Source organism: Bombus vosnesenskii, unplaced genomic scaffold, assembly GCF_011952255.1.
Source record: "Bombus vosnesenskii isolate JDL3184/JDL3185 unplaced genomic scaffold, Bvos_JDL3184-5_v1.1 scf7180000016261, whole genome shotgun sequence".
Classification (NCBI taxonomy): domain Eukaryota; kingdom Metazoa; phylum Arthropoda; class Insecta; order Hymenoptera; family Apidae; genus Bombus; species Bombus vosnesenskii.
In genome coordinates, this window is record NW_022884330.1 from 2,335,559 (window position 1) to 2,361,332 (window position 25,774).

The 25,774-nt window shown below is 38.0% G+C and overlaps 2 protein-coding genes across 12 annotated transcripts in view; both read right to left on the minus strand.

The window, feature by feature from the left end:
• LOC117241733 (myelin regulatory factor-like protein) overlaps positions 1–12,945 on the minus strand; it is a 65,333-nt gene extending 52,388 nt beyond the window's left edge. For 4 of the 6 annotated variants that reach the window (XR_004495109.1, XM_033507771.1, XM_033507768.1 and 1 more), the window contains exon 1: positions 12,289–12,945. Coding sequence is in view for 5 of the 6 variants with exons in the window: in XM_033507771.1 (XP_033363662.1) it covers positions 12,289–12,337 (49 nt within the window). In the remaining variant the exon portion in view is untranslated. The remainder of the gene's footprint in view (positions 1–12,288) is intronic. The other 2 variants (XM_033507769.1, XM_033507770.1) reach the window with 1 other exon arrangement.
• Positions 12,946–15,627: 2,682 nt separating this feature from the next.
• On the minus strand, positions 15,628–25,062 carry LOC117241746 (tyrosine-protein phosphatase non-receptor type 5-like). Of its 6 annotated transcripts, none has more exons than XM_033507824.1 (9): positions 24,816–25,062; positions 23,576–23,786; positions 17,996–18,188; positions 17,707–17,884; positions 17,415–17,630; positions 16,927–17,337; positions 16,533–16,828; positions 16,239–16,448; positions 15,628–16,133 (listed from the first exon to the last, which is right to left on the minus strand). In XM_033507824.1, the coding sequence occupies exons 3-9, from the start codon at positions 18,016–18,018 to the stop codon at positions 16,019–16,021; spliced, it is 1,449 nt and encodes a 482-aa protein (XP_033363715.1). In that variant the 5' UTR covers positions 18,019–18,188; positions 23,576–23,786; positions 24,816–25,062; the 3' UTR covers positions 15,628–16,018. The 6 variants fall into 6 exon arrangements, with proteins under 6 accessions (XP_033363715.1, XP_033363713.1, XP_033363714.1 ...); XM_033507822.1 differs by having other exon boundaries at positions 24,774–25,062; XM_033507823.1 differs by having other exon boundaries at positions 24,770–25,062.
• Between the last annotated feature and the right edge of the window lie 712 nt (positions 25,063–25,774).

The window sequence follows — 25,774 nt, forward strand, 5'->3', positions numbered from 1 at the left end:
ATAAATTCGTAGTTGCGGCATGTTCGAATTGAATTTGATACCGAGTGAGTCAGTAGAAACTACCGTCTCAAGTAATTCGTTGTCTGTTGACTTTATGAGAAAATGTTTCCAGGGAAATTTATCGTATTTAAGGAAATTACTCGGATGAGTATATTTTTCGAGACGTTAAAGGGACCTTAATTTTTTTAAATGACATCTTTTTAAAGACATCCTCTACGAAAAAAGCTATTAGCTTACTTGTACCGGAAAATCGTTAGCTTGGTTGATATCTTAACTGCAACTTGTCAAAGTTGACGTACGAAAAACAAAGCAATGTAAACGCAAGAGTGTCGCTTCGCGTCTTCCCTTGTCTTTCGTACATTAAATTTCACAAATTTATCGTCGTTGTATTTATATGTTATATCTTTGCTATATTCTTTGTTATATTCTTTATCGTATATCTCGCAAAACGTTTGTTGAACCTTTAGTTGCATGCGATATACATAACGAAGATTAGTTTCTGGCTTAATACTATATACATATTGCATATCTCTCCTAATTAGATAGTCTTTGTATCTTTCTAACGCGTTTCGTTTTCCTCGCAGTAGCAGACGTTTCTCTTAACGTCCGTGTCCATTAACGAAAATTCTAGTTTCTGGCGTATGCAAGGCGTATGTAATTACTCGGCATTAGCCTTACTAGCTTTGTGGCGATGTAACAAAGCCGTTCCTTCGCATAAGCAAGTTTCCGTGTCGTAACGCGCGATTCCCATAAATTAAAGTTCCACGAAGACGTCTTAATTTCGTCGAAACGATCGACAGAGTTGCATACGATATATACGTTGCTCCAGATCTTCAGCGTAGAAACGCGAAAATCTTTCGTAAATCGATTCGTCGGATGGCATTTCTAGCGCTATTACACCAATTGACGTATGAAGCAACGAGAACATTATCCGTTATAATGGTTGGTGACTTTCGTGTCTCGTTATACTCGCTCGTACCGCCTCAAAGTTGTGCAACCACAATTTTGTTTGATACGAGCGCGATAGAATCATTTTGCGAATCGTTCGTACGAACGAAACAATACCGTCGTCCTCGATTAAACTCTACAGATCCTTCAATCTTTTAATTATACAAGTGATTAAGAAGAATCTTTTAATTTAACAGAAGCACTTCCGTTGTTAGTAATAAATGTAAAGTATTATAGTAAGGATATCTAGGCCCCCGGTATATTTTCATATTTGTTCGTTCTAAGTCGTTCAATTTTTAATATAATAGCGTGAAAATCACATTAAATGCACATGTTGTTACAAGGCCTTTTCAACTTTGATTTACCCTCCTTTGGAGTTTGAAATTGAATTGAAATTTTGGCTCTGTACTCAACAGCAAATACTATGATTATTATTATTTTTAGAGATATCAGATAGAGAGAAAAAGTCGTTCGATTTTTAATTTAATAGCGTGAAAATCACATTAAGTGCACTTGCTGTTACAAGGCCTTTTCAACTTTGATTTACCCTCCTTTGGAGTTTGAAATTGAATTGAAATTTTGGCTCTGTACTCAACAGCAAATACTATGATTATTATTATTTTTAGAAATATCAGATAGAGAGAAATATTTAGAGAAATTAGAGAATTTTATTTGCTTTCTAACAGGCAATTTGGTGATTCCATAAAAAGTTAATAAACAGTGTTTCTGGCTAATGGTACATTGTTCATTCGTAAAATTTATATGCTGTCGTTAAGAAGTATTCAAAGTGTCCGGATATCTATAAACGTCCGTGTACGTGACTTCAAGAACACACGTATAATCTTAAGTAGAAAATCTTAATGATCGTGAATAGCATATACGTGGATGGAATAATAATAAAAAAAAAAAAGGGAAACGGAGAAGAAAAGAAGTAATTGGCAATGCAAACGTTAAAAACTGAAAAATTTCACGTTACGTCAACATTTTATATGACATGCACGTCCAAACAAACAGCTATATTAACCAGCTAAGTGTATAATCGTATCGAAGTATACATATATTTGAGATACCATCGAGATCGAAGCGAGACTTGAAAGCCGGCGAGAGCGTATCCTTGAAATCTCTCGGTTCTCCATTTCAGGATCCCCGTCAATCTACGATCAAGACGGTCTTTCTAATTCATGCATCGTGACGCCGTGTATGGACGTAGGCAGACGATGATCTTGAGATTAGAACGAGCTCCTCTCATTCTGGAATTCGCTGAGGACCGTGAAAGGTAAATACAAGAAGTCGAAGGAGGAAAGGAAAATATCTTTACCAATTTATGCGTGAAACCTAAAAATCGCTAATGGTTAATTAAACAAAAGAATTACGAACGTAATAGATAATAAATAAATAAAACTGATAGTTTTTTTCTATAAATGCGGATACTCGGATTACATATTTGTAAAATTCACTCGTAGCGTTGCATTCTACTTTATTAACCAACTTTTATCATTCTTGTATAAGGTGTGTAACATTTCTACCAGTTTTACCAATAACGTTAGTTTCATTTTATTTCAATTTATCACGATTTGGATTTATTTATTTAATCTTATTTCGTTCCCATTGGTATTCGATATTTCCAGGTCCTCGATAGATTTCAATAATATTTAAAGAATTAAATGATAATAAAATAGATTTCAAGGAACTAAAGTTGCAATCGAATAACTCGACGCATACTTAGCATGAACAGTTGTGTTCAACGTATGACCAAAGGATACCAATGGAGGATTAAATAATCACGGAAGTGAATTTTTCGATGACCCAATGCAAGAATAGAACGCTGTTTACTTTCACGAATCAGTGGCATGCAAAGGAAACAAAGACCGCGTTGTGGCCGATTCGCATGACTGTGAAAGCGTACGGAACACAGAGTTGTGGACACAACGGGATCAAAGAGTCGTGGCATCGATTAAACAAACCACCCCTTTAGTTCGTCCCCTTTCTTCCGTCTAGAAAACGAGTCTCACCGACAGTTTTTCGTAGACGTACGTACACTTCAACGCACAGTTTGTAGTACACACGTATACATGGGCACTTTAAGGGAGCAGCTTAGGGAACTTTATAGCTGTAAACAAGTTTGCTTTGTGGAGCTGAGGTAAACAGGTTCACCCACAGGTGCGTACACAGAAACGTATCCAGGCGGTGAGAATTAGCCATTGCGTATTCAAACGAAACAGCTTTTTCTCACACGTAATTCACGCTTGCTTTTAATAACGAATACCGCACATTCAAACAGTTTGCAGAATTTTATTTATGATTTACAGTAAGAAATCGTATACCGCAGTTTAAGATAACAATCTCGTAAATACGTTTGGTCGCTTTCTTTCGAATAATTGGTTAAATTATAAGATTAGTTTATTTCTGTTGAATTGTAAAATTCGATTGCTTGTTTTACAACAATGAACTATAAAGAACGAGAAACTTTACGTAAATCTCCTGGACAGAATAATCGACGTGTTCGATCGTTTTATTTATGTTGAGGTTATTCGATGTGTAAACAGAGAAAACTCGTGGATAAATTGTAAGGCAGAAAATATATTTGAATAGAAGTGTAATTATAAGTATTTGAGCTATAACAATTTGAGCTGGTCCAGATCCGCACGCTAGCTGTTACCCAATAACTGAAAACCCCGAAGCCAACGTCGCCTGTCTACTGTTTATGGTCTGTCTTCGTCGCAGTCTTTTGTCTACACACTGTCGATGGCTTCGGTGCTTGAGAAAACTAAAAAAGACCAGATGTAGAGTTTTCTTAGAAGTGGTGACCACTTCAACAATTTAAACATTGAGTTTCTAATTTAAGTATCAAGCGCCGTGCGCTTTTGCATTTTCTGATTTTCCATAGATGCATATGCATGTACGGTCTAACTATTATTTTCTAAGTAATATATTACGACGTTATCGCGACTTACTTTCAATGAATTTTATTTGCAACGAATCTGTCTATTTAACTTTTACCTGCGCGCATCCGTACGATTGACGACCTTACGTATGTACATAAGCTACGATCAGGTGTCAAAATCTGCATAATTGCACGCCTGTCATCGAAGTATATGTCACGCTACCTGTTCCCCTGTTTGCATACACGCGCGAATAAAACGCATGCACTGCGGTTATTGCAAAAAAGGGACAAGAACACGAGGATGTCATCAACAACGGCGTTCCACATTAACTTCCGCCCGGACAAATAACAGAGATTTTCACAGAGAATCCGGGTCACAGGCACGAAATGGGTTTCACAAATCAATTTTCTACTCCTCGTCCTCCTCGTCTTAAGAGAGGAAAAAAAAAGAAAATAAATAATTCATTTAATCTCGCTACAATGCTTCAACCATTTTAGTATTCGATCGCATTTAGCATTGCTAAACTTATCTTAACCCGAATCTCTCGCAGCTTCCGCTCATAAATTAACCGTTCCACTACAAAAGCTTAAACTCGACGCGATCGCAAATAATAAAGCAATTACTATCGTAACACGCTCTAAAGAACAAAACCCTAAAACAAAGAAAAACTGTATAATCTAAGGGGAAGATCGAGATGGCTCCCATGTTTCTTTCCAAACATCTTCCTTCTCGTAGTTACCAAAGTCCATTGTCAAAATGGGTCTGGCGAACAATGGGAACGTTCTTCGTAGATTAAACCTAATGTCGGTAGCCTGAGTATGTACGCTTCCACGTAATATCTATCTTAACGATCTTCTTAACGAAAATATCACAAAACTGTTTCCTTAGAGCTATAAACATTTTGGTCGGCTACGTAACGATTAATTTAGAGAAAAAGCTCAATCTTAGAACCAATCCTTGCAAATAGTTTTCGCTCCTACGCGCGACCCTGATGCGGTGCCATTTAAATAGACAACAGACTGACACTCGGTTACCGAACTTAAAATATTCGATTGTTAACCGATTACTCTCTCGATTAAATCTTTACTTGCTACTTTACTAATCATCGATGATTGAATTATTCGTAGGATTAAAATCGACGATTGTATCAGGCCGCTCTGCCAACAAAACAAAGATACCAACGATCTTCCGTAACAACGAGGACGCTAACAAAATACTCGTTCGTGTCTCATCGTTATTTATATCGTTCGCGGTTGTTCATGGCTGGTCGCATGGCAGTAGGGAAAGTAGTTCGAAACGAATGGAAAAAGAGAAGAGGAAAGGGACAGCGACGATGACGATAATAACAATAAAGAGACGATAGGCACCGTGTGGCCTGGTGCAGCGAATGGCACGGAAACTCGGCGCATGCCCGAGCTTTTAGACGAAAGGCGGAACCACACAGCTTTTCGTCGACCAATGTGATGTTGTGGGTGGTTCAGGACGACCTCCAGCTTGCGCGGTGCTTTCCTCAACGGCCATGTCGCACCAGCCGGTCCTATAACTCATCCTTCAGGTCCGCCGATCACCGATAAGCGGCCACGATCGAACGGTTTTATTGTCGCTGGCGTGCGTCCGTTGTCGAAAATAAACGTTCACCCGGTGAATCGATACGATTTCAACACGGTTGGTAGAGAAGGCAAGCAAAATAAAATGAACGGTGTAACGGTGGATCGGCATGAAATCGCGAGCCGAACCAGCATGTGTATGGTAAAACGGTGGTAGATATGGCGAGGGAATGTAGGGGAAACAACACGTCGGAGATAAAAGAAATAGTAGGTGATTAATGTTATTTCAGAGAGCTGGTTTCCATCGATTTGCACGCTACGGAAATTTCAAGTATAAACACCAGATTCGGAACAGTTGCGGCTCGTCGATGAGCTGGAGAAGGATGCTGGTAATAAATGGAATCTTCTGGTGATACGTTTGTGGTGATTGCTACGATATACAGATGAGAGATTTTGAGAGCTTAATGCGATTCGTTGTTGTTAATCGGTCGGAGAGCAATGGTATCAAAGCAAATATTTGATTCCGGAGTATGCGTAGATTCGCTTCCATCATCAGCCGAAACATTAACATTTTCCAAATATTCTTTGTTTGCCGATAATGCGTGGCTGCTGCGTGTCGAAGTGACATACAACGGATTCTATCGAAACACGAATTGTCGAATAAGTACTAGTGGCAATTAGATAGGCAGCGATGAGAAATATTATCCAATAGTAAATTGCATAACGCTTCTTTAATTTATGATAATAAAATCTCGTATTCTACATATTAGAATCATATCGGTAAATACGCAATAAACTTGAAACGAAATCGGTGTGTATGCATTCGAGGGTATTTAAAACCCGAGATTTCTTCAATTTCTCGAGTACGTCTTTTTCGTTGAGTTTTGTGAATCGTACGGTTTCGTTAAAAGAACTCGAAAAGATCCCTTTTGCACTGGTCCGATATTGATTTGAGGAAGAGCATCGAGGAAAGTTGCGTTCGTAGAGGCGCAAGGGCGCGAGTGGCAAGTAGTAAATTGCCTCTCGTGACGACACCGTTTGTTGCAATTTATGGCCGCCATTACTATATGGAGTATAATAAACTAGTGCTACCGGTACAGCTTACCTACCATTCGTCCCTATTTATAGACAAATTCGACGAAGGTGAAACTAGAGCGACAGATGCGATCATCCGCGGAAGAACGGAAGTAGAGGATATTCCTCTAATCGATAAGTAGCTTTGATTATTATCGCTGCTGCTGCATTTCGTACCTCTACGTTGCAGAAAAGATTGCAGAAAAATTAGATGAGAAAGATACAGAGGCTTCGTGTCTGTTGCTTCTCCGATTTTTATTTTAATTTAGCGAGAAAAAGATTTCTGCGTTCATTTCCTACTCTTCTTCTTCCTCTTCCTCCGATATATTCAAGGATTTTCGTGTGGTGATAGTTTAGAGTTTAGAACGAAGCAAACAGCTTTGGCGCGTTATACAAAATCGGAAGAGACCGGTATTTATTCTCGCGTTTAGCGACCAGTTTACAGTTATGACTCTCGGTAAAACCTTCTCTATACACCGTATGCCTCGGGTCTCTAGATAACCTTGTTTCCTTTCTTTCCTTTTTTCATAGCAAGAAAGAAATAGAAAAAGAAAGATCCGACGAGTTGGAAGTTGGTTAAACTTCTTGCCAAATCGACCGTGATTAATCAATCATTTCATGCACTACAAAAAAAGAAGGAAAGAGCGAAGGAAAAGCTGATCAACTTCCATCAATTTATCTAGTAAAACAGATGGCACGAACAAACATAATTACCGAGATAAACTTCAAAAAATATATCTACCATCAGCCTTTATATGCTTGTTTTTTATTTTATACGATTATTACGATATCTAGCCATCTTATACAGCGATGATTATACAAACTCAGAATCAAGCTACATAATTTAATTGACGCGAAACAGACTTTACCCACTGCCCAAACAACTCACTTACGTCCGAGAAGAACCGTTTCCTATTATCTATTCAGCGCAGCGAAAAAAGGAAAGAAAGAGAAACAAAGAAAGAGAGAGAGAGAACGTTTCATAAGTCTAGGCGGTACTCGAAAAATCGATTGTTTTGAAACTCTGCAGCAAGAATAGGATCGCGTCACGCTAATCGTATCTTTCTATTCAATGACGCTTGATATACGTACGTATATGGAACTGTGCACAGTAACCGCTGCATAGACGCATCCATCTACGTACGCAGTTACATAGCGTAGACAGGCGTGCACACGTGCACAAGCACGTTGCCATTAACGCTCATTTTGCGTCGTTGCGTCGTTCTGCACGGACCAGCGATAAGCAGCGTACAAATCAGGAAAACCGCTTTTGATTTTATACACAGACGAGCAACCCTTTCCTATCAGATATCACGCAACGCATCGTTCAAACGGTGTGTCTTTAATTTCCGATATACAGTGTGTTGGGTAAAACAGTGTAATTATAGGAATGTCAATGAGAGGATGAGTGAAAGATATGTAATCAACATGGATCGTAATATGTCTCTTTTCGATGAGAGACGCAGATGCTTGTTTTCAGCATTTTAATGAAATATATATTTAAGAAAGCGTATTGTAAAAAATAAAAAAATGTTTCCCATGCGTTTTCTTCTCATTTTCATCTTTCTCTCGCTTGTAAATGGCAGATGGATTAAATCGTCTTGGCTCAAAGATTAATCGAAATTACTACTGTTGGCTGTAGTGAAACTTCACTCGGGTCTGAAGTCCATTTATACGATCGAGATTTAAATCGGTATTCGATCAAAGTACTATCCAGATTAAACAAGATGCATTTATCCGATCGTGAATTGCTACTATTTAAAAGAGAAATCACAGGTAGCAGAAGTAATCAATGAACTGATAGAAACTTACGTACGTGTATACGAATTGTTTATTCGCCAGGTTCGAACAAATGGAGCTGCACTGTATTCGAACTGACGATCGAATGCAGAGATCGAGCTTACATAATAATATACCGCGGAGAGAATTAATTAGCAACGAGGAAAGTTCGCGCGGCTATATTTAACACAGCTATACTAACTTCGTTAGATGTTCTGTACGTCTTTCTTGCCGATCTTCGACGGCTTTCACGGCTATCGTTACGACGTGAGAAAGATCGATGGTTCGCCATGAAATCGGCGTGTTTTTTTAATTACTACGGCACGCTAACTTTTAACGTTAATTATCGTTTTCTAGAGGATGCGTAAACATCTTTAGATACGCGAATGAGGATAATATCAGAGATATTAAAATTAGAAAAAATCTAGAAGGAGCCGACGACGAACCTTCCTGGCAACGAACGTAGCAACGAACAATTACTTTGACGACAATCGTGCGACTGTGAATAATAGCTGATAACGAAAACAAAAATAAAGTGAAATGTTGTCGATGATGTACACGGTACGCGTTGTTTATTGACACGGGTTATGACCAAGTATCGAGCTGTTAATTTCAAATAAACGGAAAAGCACGTTCACCGCTGCAACTTTCACTGTCTGCCAGCCACTGCGAGCACAGAGAATACTGGAATTGTTGGTAAAGACCGACGAATTGCGGTAATATCCGAGAGAGTTCGATCCATCCAGCGAATCTCGGCGGTCGCGCATCGGCGTGCTTCTCTTTCTCTTTCCGTTGTACTTTGTGTTTTCCAAAATATATTAAAACCTTTTGATAGATTGTACAGTGGCTATGAAAAGCACGTATCAACACGCCATTGTATCTATTCTATCGTTAACTAAATTCAAGTATACCGGCTCACGAACCTATTTAAACGGTTACCATAGAAAATTTCTATGCCCGTACTGTATGTATTATAAAAATATTTTGAAATTTCATTAGCACTGTAATGAGACACGACCACTATATCGTAATACTTTCACGAGCATGCGTATATATTATAATAAATTTCGTATCATTTAAGTAACACTTTCATAAGATATTATGAAAATGAAATGTAGAATCTGATAAAAAGCCACTTCAACTGAAACCGAATGTATGGGCCAATACATTTTCCAGTCATTGTATAGAGCGTTATTAGATGTATGTAGTTAACTAAACGTGAAATCGTTAGAATACAAAACGATCTGGTCGGAAAATCTCGGCAAGGACCTTGAATCCACGGCAATTATTTGACTTCGTGGAGATCGTATTTCATTTCCGTTCATCATTTTCGTTGCTTTTTGTTCGTCATTACTAGGAACTGATAAAGATATTTTGTTAGCTATTCGTAGTGATAGCAGACAGATCTGTGCCAATTACCTCCTTTACATAATCCAAGTTATTTGTCTACCTATTACTTCACTGCCTGGTCCTTAACGAGTTAAAGTGACACGAATTAAAATTTAGTAGCCGTTGCGTAAATTCAAATTGCTTCAATGACAGGTATTCTAAACGAGATCGACCGAGCTAATTCAGTAAAAATATACGTTGCCATCCTATGCAACAATACGCGCGCTATTCGAAATTAACCGAATTATATTAGGAAATTAATCGAATTTCCATTGAAAGAGTTTCTTATGGACTCTTTCCGAAAATTCTGCTTAACTTTCGAACTCGAAGGAACGCGTAGCGATTGCAGGCTTTCCATTGATGGCGTATCTAAGAATTTTTAAAAATATCACGTTTTGACTGAAAAGCTACGCTGCGAGAAACGATAAAACAAAGTGTACTTATATTCAAGTGTTTGGTACTTCGATGCTAAAGAATCTTGACACGTTACGTTAATGAAAAACGTGAGTCTACTGTCTATAATTTTTTAAATGTCAAGGTCAAGAAATGCAAATAGATGTTTTTCATCTTAGAAGCATTGACATATTTTCTAAAAACGTACGTATGGGAACTGGGGTGAAAATTTATTTCATAGCATGCTCTGTCAACGATATGTTAATATTCGACTTAATCTAATTGTCTATTTTCTCATCTTAATCGCGTTCGACGCATTTAATCATATTAATCCAGGAACGAATGATTCAATGTAGTCGAAAAACAAGTTCTCCGTTTGTACACTGCTCGCGAGAGCATGCTCGTGGAAAGATCAAGTTGAACGGAGAGAAGCATTACATTGCAACCTCCGACCCAAATAAAGAGTGCTACGGTGCACTCGTTGCAGGTGAATGCACCCGGGAGTCCAACATCCAGTGCGATTATTAGAAAAAAATCGTAAACACGGGGAAAAACGACGAATAAGACGAAAGAATTTTTATGCAGATGCTGTTCCGCTGATGCTATATAACAGATAATTATTACATATTTCGCCGATAACTCAAAGTTTACTTAAATTTCTCATATCCACGAAATATTTTTTATTCTGATTACGCCATTTTATCATTGTGAAAGAAACGTTTTATGATGATGGATATCTTACAGAAAAAAAACCTAATTTTAAAAGATACAACTTACAACGTAGTAGAGATTTTTATGCATTTATAAAGACGTAAATAATGTAAAGGGTGTACGGGTATATAATTGGTTTCATTTTCTCAACTATCGTCGTAAAAACCTGAATTCTGCTTAAACACGCATAAGTTAGTGACGATTATTAGAAGAAGAAATAGTAATTTCGTAACCACAATGTCAGAAAACTAACTTAAATTATATAGACTGACTAGAAACGGAAATTACGAATGAAATGTTGCATTAACGCATCATTGATCCTTAATGAATTAATTTCGACCGATGCTTGGTACGGATGACTTAACGTGACTTCTTACGAAATTAAGAGACACGATGACTCATACGAGTTTTGGTTCCGAGGGGAAGAGTATAATAGCGGTTGTTGCATAGTTACAGTGGAATAATGGCAAGAAATGATGCAGCACGATGCATTGAACTAAACGTGTAACAGGTATGTGAAGGCGGTTTTTCCGCGAGCATGGAGGGGAGCTGCACAGTCAAGGCAAAAGTAGGGTAAATGTATCCACGTAGGCACACGACTCTCCTTTGAAGATCAATCAGAGCGAGCTAAGCATTTTGCAAACAGAATTCTTCGGATTCAAGCGATTCAGGAAGAATCTATGAATGATACTACGCGACAACAATATTTGAATTATTCAACAACTCCAGTGTACCGACACACCTACCACGCTAGCGTACATCTAAATTGGATCTATATCGACGCTATCTTTAGAAATATCTGTGTTCTTACATAGTTTTATTCAGTTACACTACATGTATAAGATATTTCTGGTTTGGGTAGTTTTAGTACATAGTAGTTATGATAATTATGATAAGTTAGTAAAATATACTTATATTTTTATATAACTTAATAAAAAAAATAAAGATACTATAATGTTCCGCTATATTCGTTTACCTATGTCACGAAAGGTTAGCCCTGCAACTGTTTGAAGCATCTCCGTTAAAAACAAACTCCTCCATATTTACTACTTGATTCGTTGATCGTCCATACTACGATCAAAAGTATCTACATAAAATCCAACAAATAATAATTCGCAATAAGGAGAAATTTCTCTGATCATTTTCATACTCTGCATCACTAAGGAACAAGCTTATTAGACTCTAGAATATTCGAGCAGAAAAGGAAGAGAAAAAACGCAGACCGGGTAAGGTCAAACTGGAGCAGGATAACGCTGTTTATCTGGTCATCTGTTTGAGAGTAAGGAGGCTGGAAGACGAAAACGCACGATGAACCGTGTCCGGTGCGTTTAAGGTCAATGCACGGGGAACTCGAAGCAACCGAAGAACGCATTTGTATGGCGCACACGGTAAATGCAAGGTATATGGCGAACGCTAGGGATCCGCGACATTCCCGTGGCTGTCATGCTTGTCAATCGTCGCGAACCGTTCCACCGAGCTGACTGGTGAACGCTTGCAATTTATACATATATCATGCACTCGAAACACAAGCGGTAACAAAACGAAACTCTGATGGTACTCACCGAGAATCGCCTGGAGGGTTTGCTCGTCCCCGTCCCCGATGACATCCATACCTCCGTTGATAATCGGACCCCTGAGATCTTCCGGGCCCGATCAACGGGCCCCATTTTGTCTCCAGGCTAGAATGTCACTCGACGCGACGTCCCACATAGTACGCAACGTTTAATGTAACTCTCTTCCGTTTTTCTCTCTATCTCTCTTTCTCTTTCTGCCTCCTTCTCTGTCGCCTTTCTATCTGTTATTCTCAGTCTCGCGGTTGCACTGTCTGTCTCTTTTTAATCGTATGTTTCTCTCGAAATTTCACCAAATAAGATAAGTTCACTCCTTCCGTGTGGTCACTCCGTGTTTCCTCGCACCTTCGAACGCAGCGACACGATCTACGAGCGATCGACGTCGAGAATCGACACGGTGAACGACAATGAAAGCATCGCAAAGGAAAAAAAGATTAATCCAATACAGTATCCGAAAGAAGTCACTACTTGAACCAACTTTTGTATATCGTCCTTTTTGTTCTTCCTTTTCTTTTTTTCTTTTGATTCTTTTGAATTCAACGAAACGATTTCTCCGTGCGTTATTCTACTGCTGACTCGTACACCCAGGAGCCGTGTCGAATCCCGAGGCGCGGACTAAACTTCAGTTCCGTGGCCGATACCACACGCACACAATACGTAATACATGCAAACGCGCCCCGTGCATGTCGCGCCGAGAACGAGCTGGTCACGTGATACGCGTCAGTCTTCGAACTGCAAGGTTTGAAAGAACCGCGCATCGTCGCTCGCTTGTGGAAATGTCCTTTGATTTTGTAGTTAATGGTTGTTGATTCGAGTTTTCGTTGTGGAGTGGTTGATGTTACTTAAGATATCATTACGTAATGTATTCGTTGAAACGCTGTAACAATTTATATGGTGATTTTAAGGCGCAAAGAGGCGTAAATGAAGCTGAATATCGATGAAGCGATTTGTACGACTCAAGATGGCGGCACCGAACTTAACGGCGTTTCGCGCGGTAAAACGAAATCAGTGGATTTGACGTCGGAGTGGTTATTTTGAAAATTGCGAGTACATTTCCTGCAGATTGAAAGGATTCCTTGTCATCAGTTGTACGTGTTTGGAGATATGTAAGTTATTAATATATTTTTCATTTGTATGTTTGAAAAGAATGCAATGTAGTTCTCGTGATTATTTATTTTTTTCACTTGTTAATGATAGTATATGTAAGTATGTATAATGGGATTTCTAGAATACAGAATAATTTCTGATTGGCTATAAAAATAGAATTTTATTCTTAATAAATAATGATCAATGTCATTTCTCAAAGTAACAGTTATGTGGAACGATCGTAGCACATATGTTGTATATATAATATATACATACATTACATTTCTTATAATCTAGAGAATATTAAACAGATGATATGTGAGGAACGTTGATATCATTTTTTGTAATATATACACTACAGATTGAATTAATTTCATGGTACATATAATGCAAACGTTTGATAACATTTTCTCCGGAAATTTATATTTTAATGTATTAATCAAAATGGCGGAGTACGAGTTGAATCCACGAATTGAATTTAACGGACTTTATTTTTGGAAATAAGTATACAAATAATTTGTTGGTAAAGTATAGGAATTTGAATAAACATAGAAAATAACTTAATAAAATTCTATTATAAAATCATAATAATTACAAATAATTCTTCGCAAACAAAATTCAACATACGTGGCCGCGATAGTACTCCACTTTGCCAAAAAATTACACGTAAACATTGCATGGGTACTATAAACATTTATTACGTCACATAAGTACAGTTGAACACCAAAGGGTTTCTAAATTATTGTTATTGTTATCGTTACGTTATTAATACGTTTACATTAAAGTTTGCCCAAGGCTTTATATGTATACTCATAAATAATTTACTCTCAATTTGCTTACACAAATACATAGTCTCTTAAATATATTTTGCTCTCTGTACAACATATGTACAAGTATATATATGTATATATATTAGTATATATGTATACATATCACAATCTTTCGCTCAAAAATACACGTTCACACTTGTTCACTTACAAAACAGAAGAATTCTGAGGCATTATATCGACAATTCGAATAGTTGATGTTATAACACATTCGATTAACAGACTGAATATCTTAAAATAACATTTGAACTCGCTACGGCATATCCATACAGACAATTGTCAAAATTGCATACAATTGTAACAGTCTGAAATCGAAACGCACAACTTAGTGGAATTACGGTGAGAATTAATTATAAAAAAAGAACGAATCAAAGATTCCATTACAACGATCGATAATCATAGATCTTACAGGGTCTGCAATATATCTCGTAACGGTATGCGATAGTAATGAATATTAATAACTTTGATACAACGTCGAAATCGAGTTATATGCAATATTTCTATGCAGAGAGACATTTTTGTTCAAACTATTGCCATTCTTGTTAATAAGTTCTTTTCAAATTTTCCCTAGAAGCTCGTAACCACACTTATTGTCACCTATAGACTAATACAATATTCAACCGAGCAAACTGATTATTATCAAGAAAAAAAAAGCAATGGCTCCTTTAGTCACTAATTCATAACATTGTATTGGAATTTCATTAAATATTAATTTATTCAAGCAGTAAACAGAATAAATAATTATAGTTTTGTACATAATACTTAGAGAGAATGTTATACAACAACTATAACCTTGCTTTGCTATATGAGGAATCGATAGTTTGCTTTTCGAGGTTCAGATCAACAAATCCGTCCTACAATTTGCTATCTCTTTTTCTCCTTTCTTTTTTCAAGTAAAACTACGTTTCTTACGATCTTATAACATCATGGATATTGTTTTGGATCAGAGAAACATATTATCTCTAGTTAGATTTATAACTTATATAATAAACATATTGTACTACCTGCATTCAGTCTTTATTGATAAATTAATTAAAAGTCATGGAAATCAGCGTGTAAGTTTTACCGTTAAATTAACTAGGAACTACAAATAGGATAAAAATATTTTAATCGACGTGGGTCCCAATTTTATAATAATTTGCTTTTCTGTATATATGGTTTCATTTTGAAATAATCATTAACAGTTTTTAGCATTCATTTCTTTAACTGTAGTATTAGACAGCAACATCAATTTTGTAACAGTTTGCTGCATTGGAAAGCTAACAAAGAACTGCTTGTAGAAAGTATAGGATTCTGAGAATATTATAGATGCAAGTATTTATAACTGACAAATCTAATTTGTAACACATAGAGAATGCATAAAAATCTGAATCGATACTCAGATAAACCCTGATATCTCGTGAGTCAAATTGAAATATTTTTTTTTTCATTAGTCAAACAGTTTTAATTCCGTTTAAGAACATCGTATTCTTTAGAACATGAGTCAATAAACCGTTTATCTTTGTCTTGAGCTTTGTGACTGATATTAATTGTCAACGATTCGTCATGGCAGTATAGAAATGGCAGCTTATTTAGTGAGACATAACTCATCTTGAATAGCTGAAAGTCAGATAAGACATCCGCTGGTCTAAAGTTGAGATTCTTTTCATAGAATTTCCTCCATGGTATAGATATTCACACCTGGACGAAGTAATATGTTGCAGACAATATCTCGTAGTCGTTTCGTAAATCTTTTCATAGTAATTCTCAAACAAATTTTTTCTTCTAGTGAACTGTTATCAATTCCCACAATCGCCTTATTTATGGTTTCAATCCCCTGAACTCGACGCTTTACCACCATCAAGTGTCTGTTCATACAGACAAAGTGCACGATGAACGAATTCGTACTGTTCTGCCGTTTGAACCATACCGCCCCTGTCATATCTAAAAAAAAAATGTAATTTTTAAATATTTAAATCTAGCAACATATAATTTAACTCGCAATTAAATTGCCGGATTTCAGTTTAATTAAAAGAAAATATCTTGTACCTCATTTGACATAAAATACCCAACACATCAACATTTCCATCTCTTAATAGCTGTATCATTCCCGTGGCTAAAGCTATGAAACAACCAGTTCGTCCAATTCCTGCACTGCAGTGAACAATAACCGGACCTGGTAAAGAATTTATTTCTGCGGCTAAACTAACAAGGGTATCCGCAGCTTGAGGTACGGCATGGTCCGGCCATGAATCATACCTATAATTGTTTGTTAGTATTACATTAAGTGCTTTAATAGCACCACTCGAAATAACCAAAACATAGCAAATTTAATCTAATTACCAATAATGCTGCACGTGTCTTCTGTCTCCTTCGTATCGAAGTTCTAAATCTCTGATTATGTAACCTTCTCTCGTATCGATAGAGTTAACGATGATGGTAAACGGTCCACTTTGTATGCGATTATTTTTGTCCAGCGGAAAGTATGCTTCGCATTTTGTTTTAGCGGCCTCGTATAGCTTCGTCATCATAACTATCGCTGGTACTTTTTCTGCCCAGACCATTCTCCAGAAATCACCCACAGTGTGAGGTAATGGTCCCTGCGTTGCAATATAGCGAACATCTTCTCCATCATAACCCTGTTAAATTGAAATCGATAAACTTAAATTGAAATTTTGTATATTTAAATAACTTCAATTTTTGTGTATTTATTTCATTTTGTCTTGAACGTGCGTACCCGAATATAATTGGCGTTAATATAACTAGAAAGAGGATCATCAGCAGAACCCGGTAAAACCACCCTCGACTGTGGGTTTGGTAATACGGAACAATATCTATTCTTCACCCCGGATCCACAAATATCTAATTTCTCAGGCAAGTTGAGAGGAACCTCCCAAAACTCTTTGTGCAAGGATGCTGGATCACTGATTGCTTTTTTAAGTTGGGCTCTTGATAGAACGTTTCCGGCACTTAATAAAAATTCCTCCGCGGTACATTCGCGGGTAGGCGTGACAATGTGTGGTGGACTTTCTGGAGGAGGTGCCAATTCTATTGTCAAACTTGCGCTTGATCCACGTCGTTCCAATAATCCTTTAGCTTTTATACATATTGGCTCCGGTCTGCGTTCTGGTATTGCCACCGACATTACCTAAGGATAGAGGAATTTGTCAATATTGTAGTTGTTACTTGACGACTATCTACATTATTCTAAATAATGGAACATGCCTCTGGTAAACCAGTAGCTTGTGTGACTGATTGGACAGTCTGAACAGACTGAATGGATGGTTTTGCTGCAGGTTGATGAACCCATTCAATTGATCCTTTTGCAGGCTTAATAGGCTTTTCTGGATGACCTACAGCACCTTCCTCTACCAAACCTCTCCTGTCACCATCCTCTGTATCTTTTTCACGCGACATTTGTTTCCGCAGCCATAACAAAACCTGAAAGAGAAATGAAATTAGACATAAATATCTTGCCCAACCATATGCAATGGGTGATATAGAATTGAAATCTTACCAGGAATGTAAAGAGAATAGCGCCACCGATGGCGCAAAGTACTACGAACATAGGCAATTGCCAGTCTGGCCATGATAAATTTGCAGTGGAGCGTACCTCCTGACCTGTACGGGTACTAAGTTGAGCTGCTTGCAAATCCATTCCAGCATCATCCAGTCCCGTTATGGACTGTGGGATCCTGTATACCAAAAATTGCATTTTAAATTGATATCAAATTTATTGCTATGTGAGTTAATAATATTTATTAATATATAGTTAATAATAGGCAGAAAGTTTTTTGTTTATGTACCTATGATGAGACCTAGCAGACATTCCCTCTGTAGATGGCAATAAAGGAATAGGCAGCACAGTATCTGCGTGCCACCTTTGTCCAGTAATTAAGTAAAATTTCTCCAAGGGATCTGATCTGTCATCGTTGCTAGAGATGTCGTAATAATTTGCATCATTTACATAATGGTTAGTCAGAGGAGTACTCGTACTTCCTGCAACAAAATTTTAATTCATTGGATTCAAATTGTTTTAAAAAATCCAGTATCATAATATATTATATTGCTATCTTACGTTGTATCATACTATGAAGATACTTAATACTTATCGATATATTAAAAATAGTCCAATTAATTTCTACAAAAAAATCTTATCTATATCTCTATTACTATCTATACAAAGAATGTTATTAGATATGAAATATCCTTTAATGTCATAATATAACGACACTCATAACACACTCACAGTAATTGACATTCGTTTATCTCGAGAATAACAACCAATATCATTAAGATATACAGAATATAAATATAAAGTATTTGCGCGACGTGACACGTGGGGTAGCACACGCGTTATGTCAGAACCTCAACAACAACAACAAAAAAAAAAAAAAAAAAAAAAAAGCAACATGTTTCGCGTTCTCTCTTTTATTAACGCAATATCAAACACCTTTCCATGATTTCGTACGATTTGTCATTTAACAACGACATGTTCCACTCGACGATAATTTGAATTCCTTTGAGTCTCATAAAGAGATCCTCGGAAGCGATTCCTTCCGACTTCCGTGCGGTTACGCAGGAAGTAAACATCGCGTCAATTTTATGAACGGAACACCAAGGAAACTCTGAAGTGGGGAAGGGTAACAAACGCGAGCAGATGGAGTATACACCAATGAGAGAACTGCATGTGACAAGTGGATGAATAGACGTCGTTCCAGTCACTGACACAACTGTACACCGTGTGTATACATCCACTTCCCATTTACACACAAATACGAAAGCGAAGAACACGAATAAACTACATCCTGTTTTCTCGACCGTGTGTATAGAGAGAACTAACGTATATGTATCAATGTATGTATATGATGTTCACACAAATGAAAAAAGAAAAGTAAATATTTAAAAATATAAAAAAAAATTCGATCGGTACCTCTCGTCAGAAACAAACACACGTAGAATACGAAGACTGTACGATTAAGAATAATGTGCGAGCCACGATTTGAAAGTAGCGGTTGCGTGGACATGTAAACAGCCATGTTGATATCGTTAACAGAACTAGTCTGTCTCGTCTGCGCAAGCTTCTCGTTCGAACTGTCGAAGACATCGTTCGTGTACCCTGACCTGGGCTTCGGTTTACTTCGGCCTTGCACTCGGTTATGTACGGGAGTATATACCAGCCAATCAGCGGTAAGATACACGCAAATGACAGCCAATCGCGTGCTCGATTTACTACCAACGCCAGGAATTTGGCGGGAGGGACTCAAGGTGAATGAAAGCGAAGCACGTGCAACTAATGATAGTAAAGTGCATTCGGAATCAAGTTTTACGTTTGCCCATTGAGACCGGAGCGAGAAGCGTTTCTGTGTTCCGTCTCAGCCATCGCACGACTACACGATGTTTCGATTCGTTCGATTTCGACGTCGCGCTCTCACGCGGTCGGTGTCGTATTCTCTTCCGGTAATACCGTTCTTTTTCTTCGCGTTAATAAGGAGTCCTCTTTCGACGATTACGCGAGTACACCGTGATTCATAAGTAACGGCACATTCCGAAATATTGGAGTACATACAAGTTTTAAGCTTTTGAAGTTTCTACGATCTCTTATATTATGTAATATATGAGATTTTGATCTATTATGCTGAAAATATTTGACTTCTTTCAATATGTTATATAAGTTCCCAGGATTTTTACGATTTCCAAGATGTTTCAAGATTTGTCGGAACTTTGCATATTCAAGATTTATTAGAACATTAAAGATTGAAGATTTATCGATACTTTTGAGAATTCTAAATCACTCTGGAAGTGACTCGAACTTGCACAGTGTCAAAAACCTTTGAATCGCTTCCAAGTTGAGATTCGAATATCTGTCACTATTCATAAATTTCCAGATACTTTGACCGACGGCACAAATCACAAATTAAACAACTTAAAGACAAACAATTTTTCAACCAAACAAGATTGTTCTACGAATATCACAACTTTATCGTTGCATATTGGTTTCTAAAAATGAACTTTATTTCGTTGTAATATACTATTACGTATAGCTCGGCAAGAAGAAAATTATTGCAGACCTTTTCACTTTTAATTTCGTAATTCGGTTACACAATTACAAAGATAAACAAGTGTCTGATTACTTTTGAGCGCCAGTATACATATATCCACAAAGAGTTTGTCGCGATGAACAAAGGGGATTATACTATTTATATTACTTCTATCGTTAAGGGAATTCAGTTTATGAATAAATCAAAGCAAGAAGAACACGCGTATCTCCCTAAGAGCGTTTATGGGTCATGGATACCCGTCACGGTGGTTAACATTAAAAGAAATATTTTTCTGTTGCGCTGACGCATCTTGGGGATGAATCATTCCACGCACGTATACTCTATGAAATTATAGTTTGTCACGAAGAAACGAAAGAATAAAAAAAAAAAGAAAAAAGAAAGAGATGAAAAATTCGATCATCTTGTTACATATTACCGTGTATAAAAACTCTGTCGAAACACTGCCTCATGTTTGCGTCGATATTATACTTTTCCATCCGTTTGAAATCGTTAAGCGACCGTGATTTTTCTACGATTCTTTCTTCACACAAGCAATATCGATCGATTGACGTAAAACAAGCGATGAAGCAATCTTCCTTTATCTCGTGACAGACACATGATGCAAAACAGCGTCGATCTTGCTCCGAATTAAAAAGCAATAGTCTGTTAATATTGGCTCGATTTTATCAATTGTTCATCGGTTAAGACAACATTGAATCGAGCGAACGTCTACGCGCGAGTCTTACGCGTTTCTCAAGAATATCTCAGTGAATCAGAAAACCGGATGTCGCCCATTCATCCTTGCCATACGGCCGACATCCAATATTCGTTCTGTCGAATTGGTTCTTCTGCTTCTATTTATTCTCCTATCTTCCAAATTTCCACAAACAAAATTCTACTATCGTAATTTATAATTTCGACATCTAAAATTGTCTTGTTTCTCTAAAATTGTATCCTCTGAAATATTTCTCTTCTTTCTTTCAATCTTTCCTCGTCGATATGTATTTCTCTTTCTAACGAGTCTTTCAACGTTCAAGTTTTTAACGTTCTTCCCTTTAAGTTGAGTCAATGTTGAGTAGCAGCATACTGCAATAATTACTCATATAACACAGTACCGGTACTGTATTCCACGAAGCTGATGTTCAACGAACTGCGGTTTCTCTGAAGCTGCCTACCGATCCCTGTCACTCAACAATACTGATCAATTGTCATTGTTGTAACACCGGTACAGGCTGAAAAAATCAATAAACCACCGTAGCAGAGCCGAATCTTCGAAACTACCCCTTCTTTATCCGACGGATTCGTAAATTAATTGATTCGAGATCAATGTCATGGACGAGCGGAGCCAATTCTGCTATCCGTAAATACCCGAACGTCCTTTGACATGATTGATCGTACAAAGTAATTCTTAACAGAAAACATCCGTGTTTTCCATACTTTTCACCTTCAAGAAAATATATCTAAAACGCGTGTCGGTTGACTACGTTTACTCGATAACACTGAGTACGTTAATTACACGAACGACTCTACGACTAATCGACTGATCGATCGTATGACGGTAATTGTTAAAAAAAAAAAAAACATTCAGGTATTCTGTACTTTCCAATTTTCAGAAAATAATATTTCGGATACACGTTACTCGCTCACGTTTACCCGACAGCACTGAATACTTCGATTACAAAACGATCTGCCTTTTAATAAACACTTTTTCCGCTAACATTCGATAATATCCTTACAACTGACTCAACGATAAGATAAATGGGCGAATTGTTAAAAAAGTTCGCTGTTTGCTTATGAATCACTCGTCGAATTTAATGTGTATCTCGACATGTATTTCAATTAGGTTGAGAAATAGCGATGTGGAGTCGAGGTCATAAGTATAAAGAGAAACTGATGTAAATCCGCAATGAATGAAATGAAAATCGATGGAACACAGATCGAAGCACTGGGAGGGAAAATTATTGGCAGAGACGAAGTTTTGCGAGTGTACGGGAGCGTAGAACCGTACGGAGCGTAGGGCGGTCGTGGCACCGACTAAATTAGAGGCTCCATTCACCCTTCGGAGAGAGCTTGCGAGCTTTCGCAGGGCGCACGCAGCCAGACACGCACTTGCGTAAAATTGCGTGTCGTCGATTCGAACGAGAAACGCGTGGGCAGTATCGAGACGTCTCTCAAGGGTTTTTTTTTGTCCAGTACTTCGCCGAGGGAAATGCAAACATACGAGGGAGAAAAATTGAGAGATTCGCCGGAATAAAATCCTCGTTGCCTAAACGTCTCTCGACTATTTATGACTGTTTATCATTTCGCAAATTCTTTCAATTTCATAAAAAGATGAATTCCGGCTATATATGTAAAAGATTATTTACACGACACGCGTCACATTTGTAAATTTAACGAAAGGAAATGGGGGTTGATTTCCAAATCGATTTTTCGACGAGATAATTGAGGAACATTCGATATAGAATATAAGAACTTAAGCGAAAAGTGAATTACAATTATATTCATATGGAGAATTATTCGTAGTATAGCGCAGTTAAAAAATATTATCGCGAATGTTGAAATTAATTTTTCAAGAACAGCATGGAAGAATATTCTGGAGAATAACATCGTGTATATAAATTACGATTGTAAATTACGTAACAGGATGCATTGACGTTTTCCTTTGTTAAAAAAGAAACTTGGAATCACCCTATTAATTACCGTAGGGCGGCGGGGCACGATAAATTGTCAGTCAAAGGATTTTACCATCCTTGCCGTCCTCGAACTCGATGAAAAGTCGTTTAACATTTACTACAAAACCTTGGTTATTCATCGTGAGCCATTGGCCGCGGTGCTCGTGACGACCGTTGATAAAGCGCATTTGTAAATCGTCGAACGCTCTATCGATTACCTCTATAGCGTTAAAAATATGCAACATTCTTCAATTTATTTTACCTTATTTGGAAATTGTACAAAGAGAATTTTAAATTTCTAGTTATACAACTTCTATAATTTTACTTTTATCTTTATATTTATCGCTGGAAAATATTGAATTAATCGCGTGTTGCCGACCAATTAAGGGCAAATTTCTAACTTCTAATTTTATAAATTTTACAGCTTTACTTTTATACTTTAATGCTCATTAGGTGGAAGTACCTAATCTGGCCGCGATTAAGCTGTTTGAAAATTCGAAATTTTATCCAGCTAGAGGAGAACGACAGGAACGAGTGGAGATATAACGAGCGTGGAAAGAAAATCTGCGAAAATTGCGAAAGTTTTACGGAGCTTATTTTCGAAAGCGTGGGTGGGAAAGAAAATCATGGGACAGTTTCTAAGAGCAATAAACATAACCATTCTAAGCAGTACCTTGACATTTCCTTTTTGAGACGTTTTGCTTGGTCAGTCGGGGCTTCCTTCGTCCAGAAAAGCGGCTGTCACAGCGTGTTAGAAAGCAAAAGAAGAGAGGATAATCCTACGGCAATTTTCTCGATGCTTATTCGCCAAGCACGTGCGACGTGCAACTCCGCGACTTCCGTTCGTTATCTCTGACTTCCTTCTTTTTTTCTTCCTTGCACGCCTGCAATCGTACGAAAATCACGCACATATTGAATATCTAATGTTAGGGCGAATATTTGAAAATATAATCGAATATTTAACATTAATTAACATGAATATCTAACGCAGATCTTCTGAGAAACCAAACCGGTGAAATCCACGTTTCACTCATTTAATTAATATATTCAGTGCCCGCTAAAGAAATGATTTACTTCAATCGGTTCATACGTCGTAAGAAGGCGAAACGAATAACGAAAAATTCTACGGTAAAAAACAACAATGATTGTATCGTCGTATTCTGTAACTGAATCGAATTGGATACAAATAAGACATCGATTAGAAAAATGTATGGAGTAATAGTGACAGAATGTCCGGCTGGAGAATTCCTCTTGAAATATTAATAGTTAATGGTGATCGCGTGATTGCATTTTTAACAAAAAATGATACGAGCCGCCACCGCGCCGTTAAAGTAAATTAGACTATACCGAATCGATTTCCCGGCGGTAGGTTGTCTCATGGTAGAATGACTCATAGGAAATCTACGTGACCGTACTTCTGAATCGTCTAATTAAAACGTTGCTTAGCCTCGCACGCGAATGTAAATTTCAATAATTTCATTTTAATTTCCTAATTATCCTCGAGCAAATTACGATCCTATGCAAATAAGAAAAAATTTACGATCAAAGCTTCGTTTATATTTCCTTGGATCGTTTTATCGTTCATCTGTAACGACCGATCTTTAAGGAATAAATGGATCGCTGAAAAGCCACGCCGGGCAACCCCGTAAATGATAACGCACAGAAAAATCATAATTACAGGGGTTATTTTTAGCAAAATTGATCTCAGAACTCGTAATTACGTATACTATCTGCTACGAACGAGTAATTAATATTCATCGAAGAAGACAATGAATTTATTTCCGAAGAATTGATTTATGTGTCTATAAATCGTATCGCGTAAAGGTGGAGTTAGTCAATTTGCGCGATTTAATGGAAATCAACGTACTCACCACCTCGGATCGAATCAAAATCCGTGGGTAACGCCCGCTCACCTTTAAGTACACATAAAACACTGGTCGGTTAGTTTCTCGGTCAACATCGCGTTCCCCATTCGGTGTCCCCTATCAACGAGCGCGATCCTTGAAAAATTCATTGTCCCACGTCTGTCACGTTTCAAGCGGAACAAACGGCAAACACCACCGCAACGGTCCATTCAGAGATCACCAGCGGAGGATCGTCGGCGTCGATTCACCCTTCGGCGTGTTGCGGTTGTTACAAGTAGTTGACCATCGGCCGCGCGCGTGTAGTCCGCGTGAGATCGACTACGTATATCCTTGATAAAACGGTGCTTTCGCGGCTTTTCTGTCCTAACTTTCCTCGATTTCTTGTCTCGTGTCGTCTTATCGGTCTTTGTCCCCTTTCGAACCTTTAGAACGATAGATATCGGTCAAGATTTAATCAACGCGTAAAGGTCTACTATGTAGCAGTGTACCAACGTTCGTCGTCCGTGTTTGGATCGAGGAACAACGTATCAATCAGATCTTGTGACGAGGTGGAAGTCGCGCGACGCCGACCACTTGCATCGGACGCATCTGAATGGCGTCTGAACGGGTTGCAAAATGACGGCCAACTGCATTCACCTCTTTCGGTGGCCGTGGAGGGTGGCGAGGTGGAGTGCAGACGCGCGCATTCGTGACACGGATACGAGGCGACCCACCTTCCCCTCTTTTACAGTGCACAACCACCAGCCAACCCCGCTTCATCCCCCGAACGAACCAGCCACCACGATCGACAGGGTGCTGCGGCTACCGATGGTGTCGCTCTTTCTTCTTCCTCTCTCACGAACCACCCCTCCTGGTTACTACCTGCATACTTTTCCATTGCCTCCACCCCGTTTTCGAGGTTGCCACGCATCGTTCGTCTTTATGAGAGAGGACGGGACCATGGCTCGCCTGTGTGCGCTGCTCCGTGTCTTCGTGTGTCTTTTCTTTCAGCTTCGACGGTAAGCAGT

Excerpts from the sequence above, each read along its gene's own strand:
- LOC117241746 (XM_033507820.1), bottom strand. The coding sequence starts at position 19,228 with ATGGCTGTTTACATGTCCACGCAACCGCTACTTTCAAATCGTGGCTCG. Across the intron at positions 16,829-16,926 it reads TTAACGCCAATTATATTCGG|GGTTATGATGGAGAAGATGT; the intron begins GTACGCACGTTC and ends TCAATTTAACAG. Across the intron at positions 16,449-16,532 it reads AGACACGTGCAGCATTATTG|GTATGATTCATGGCCGGACC; the intron begins GTAATTAGATTA and ends AAACAATTATAG.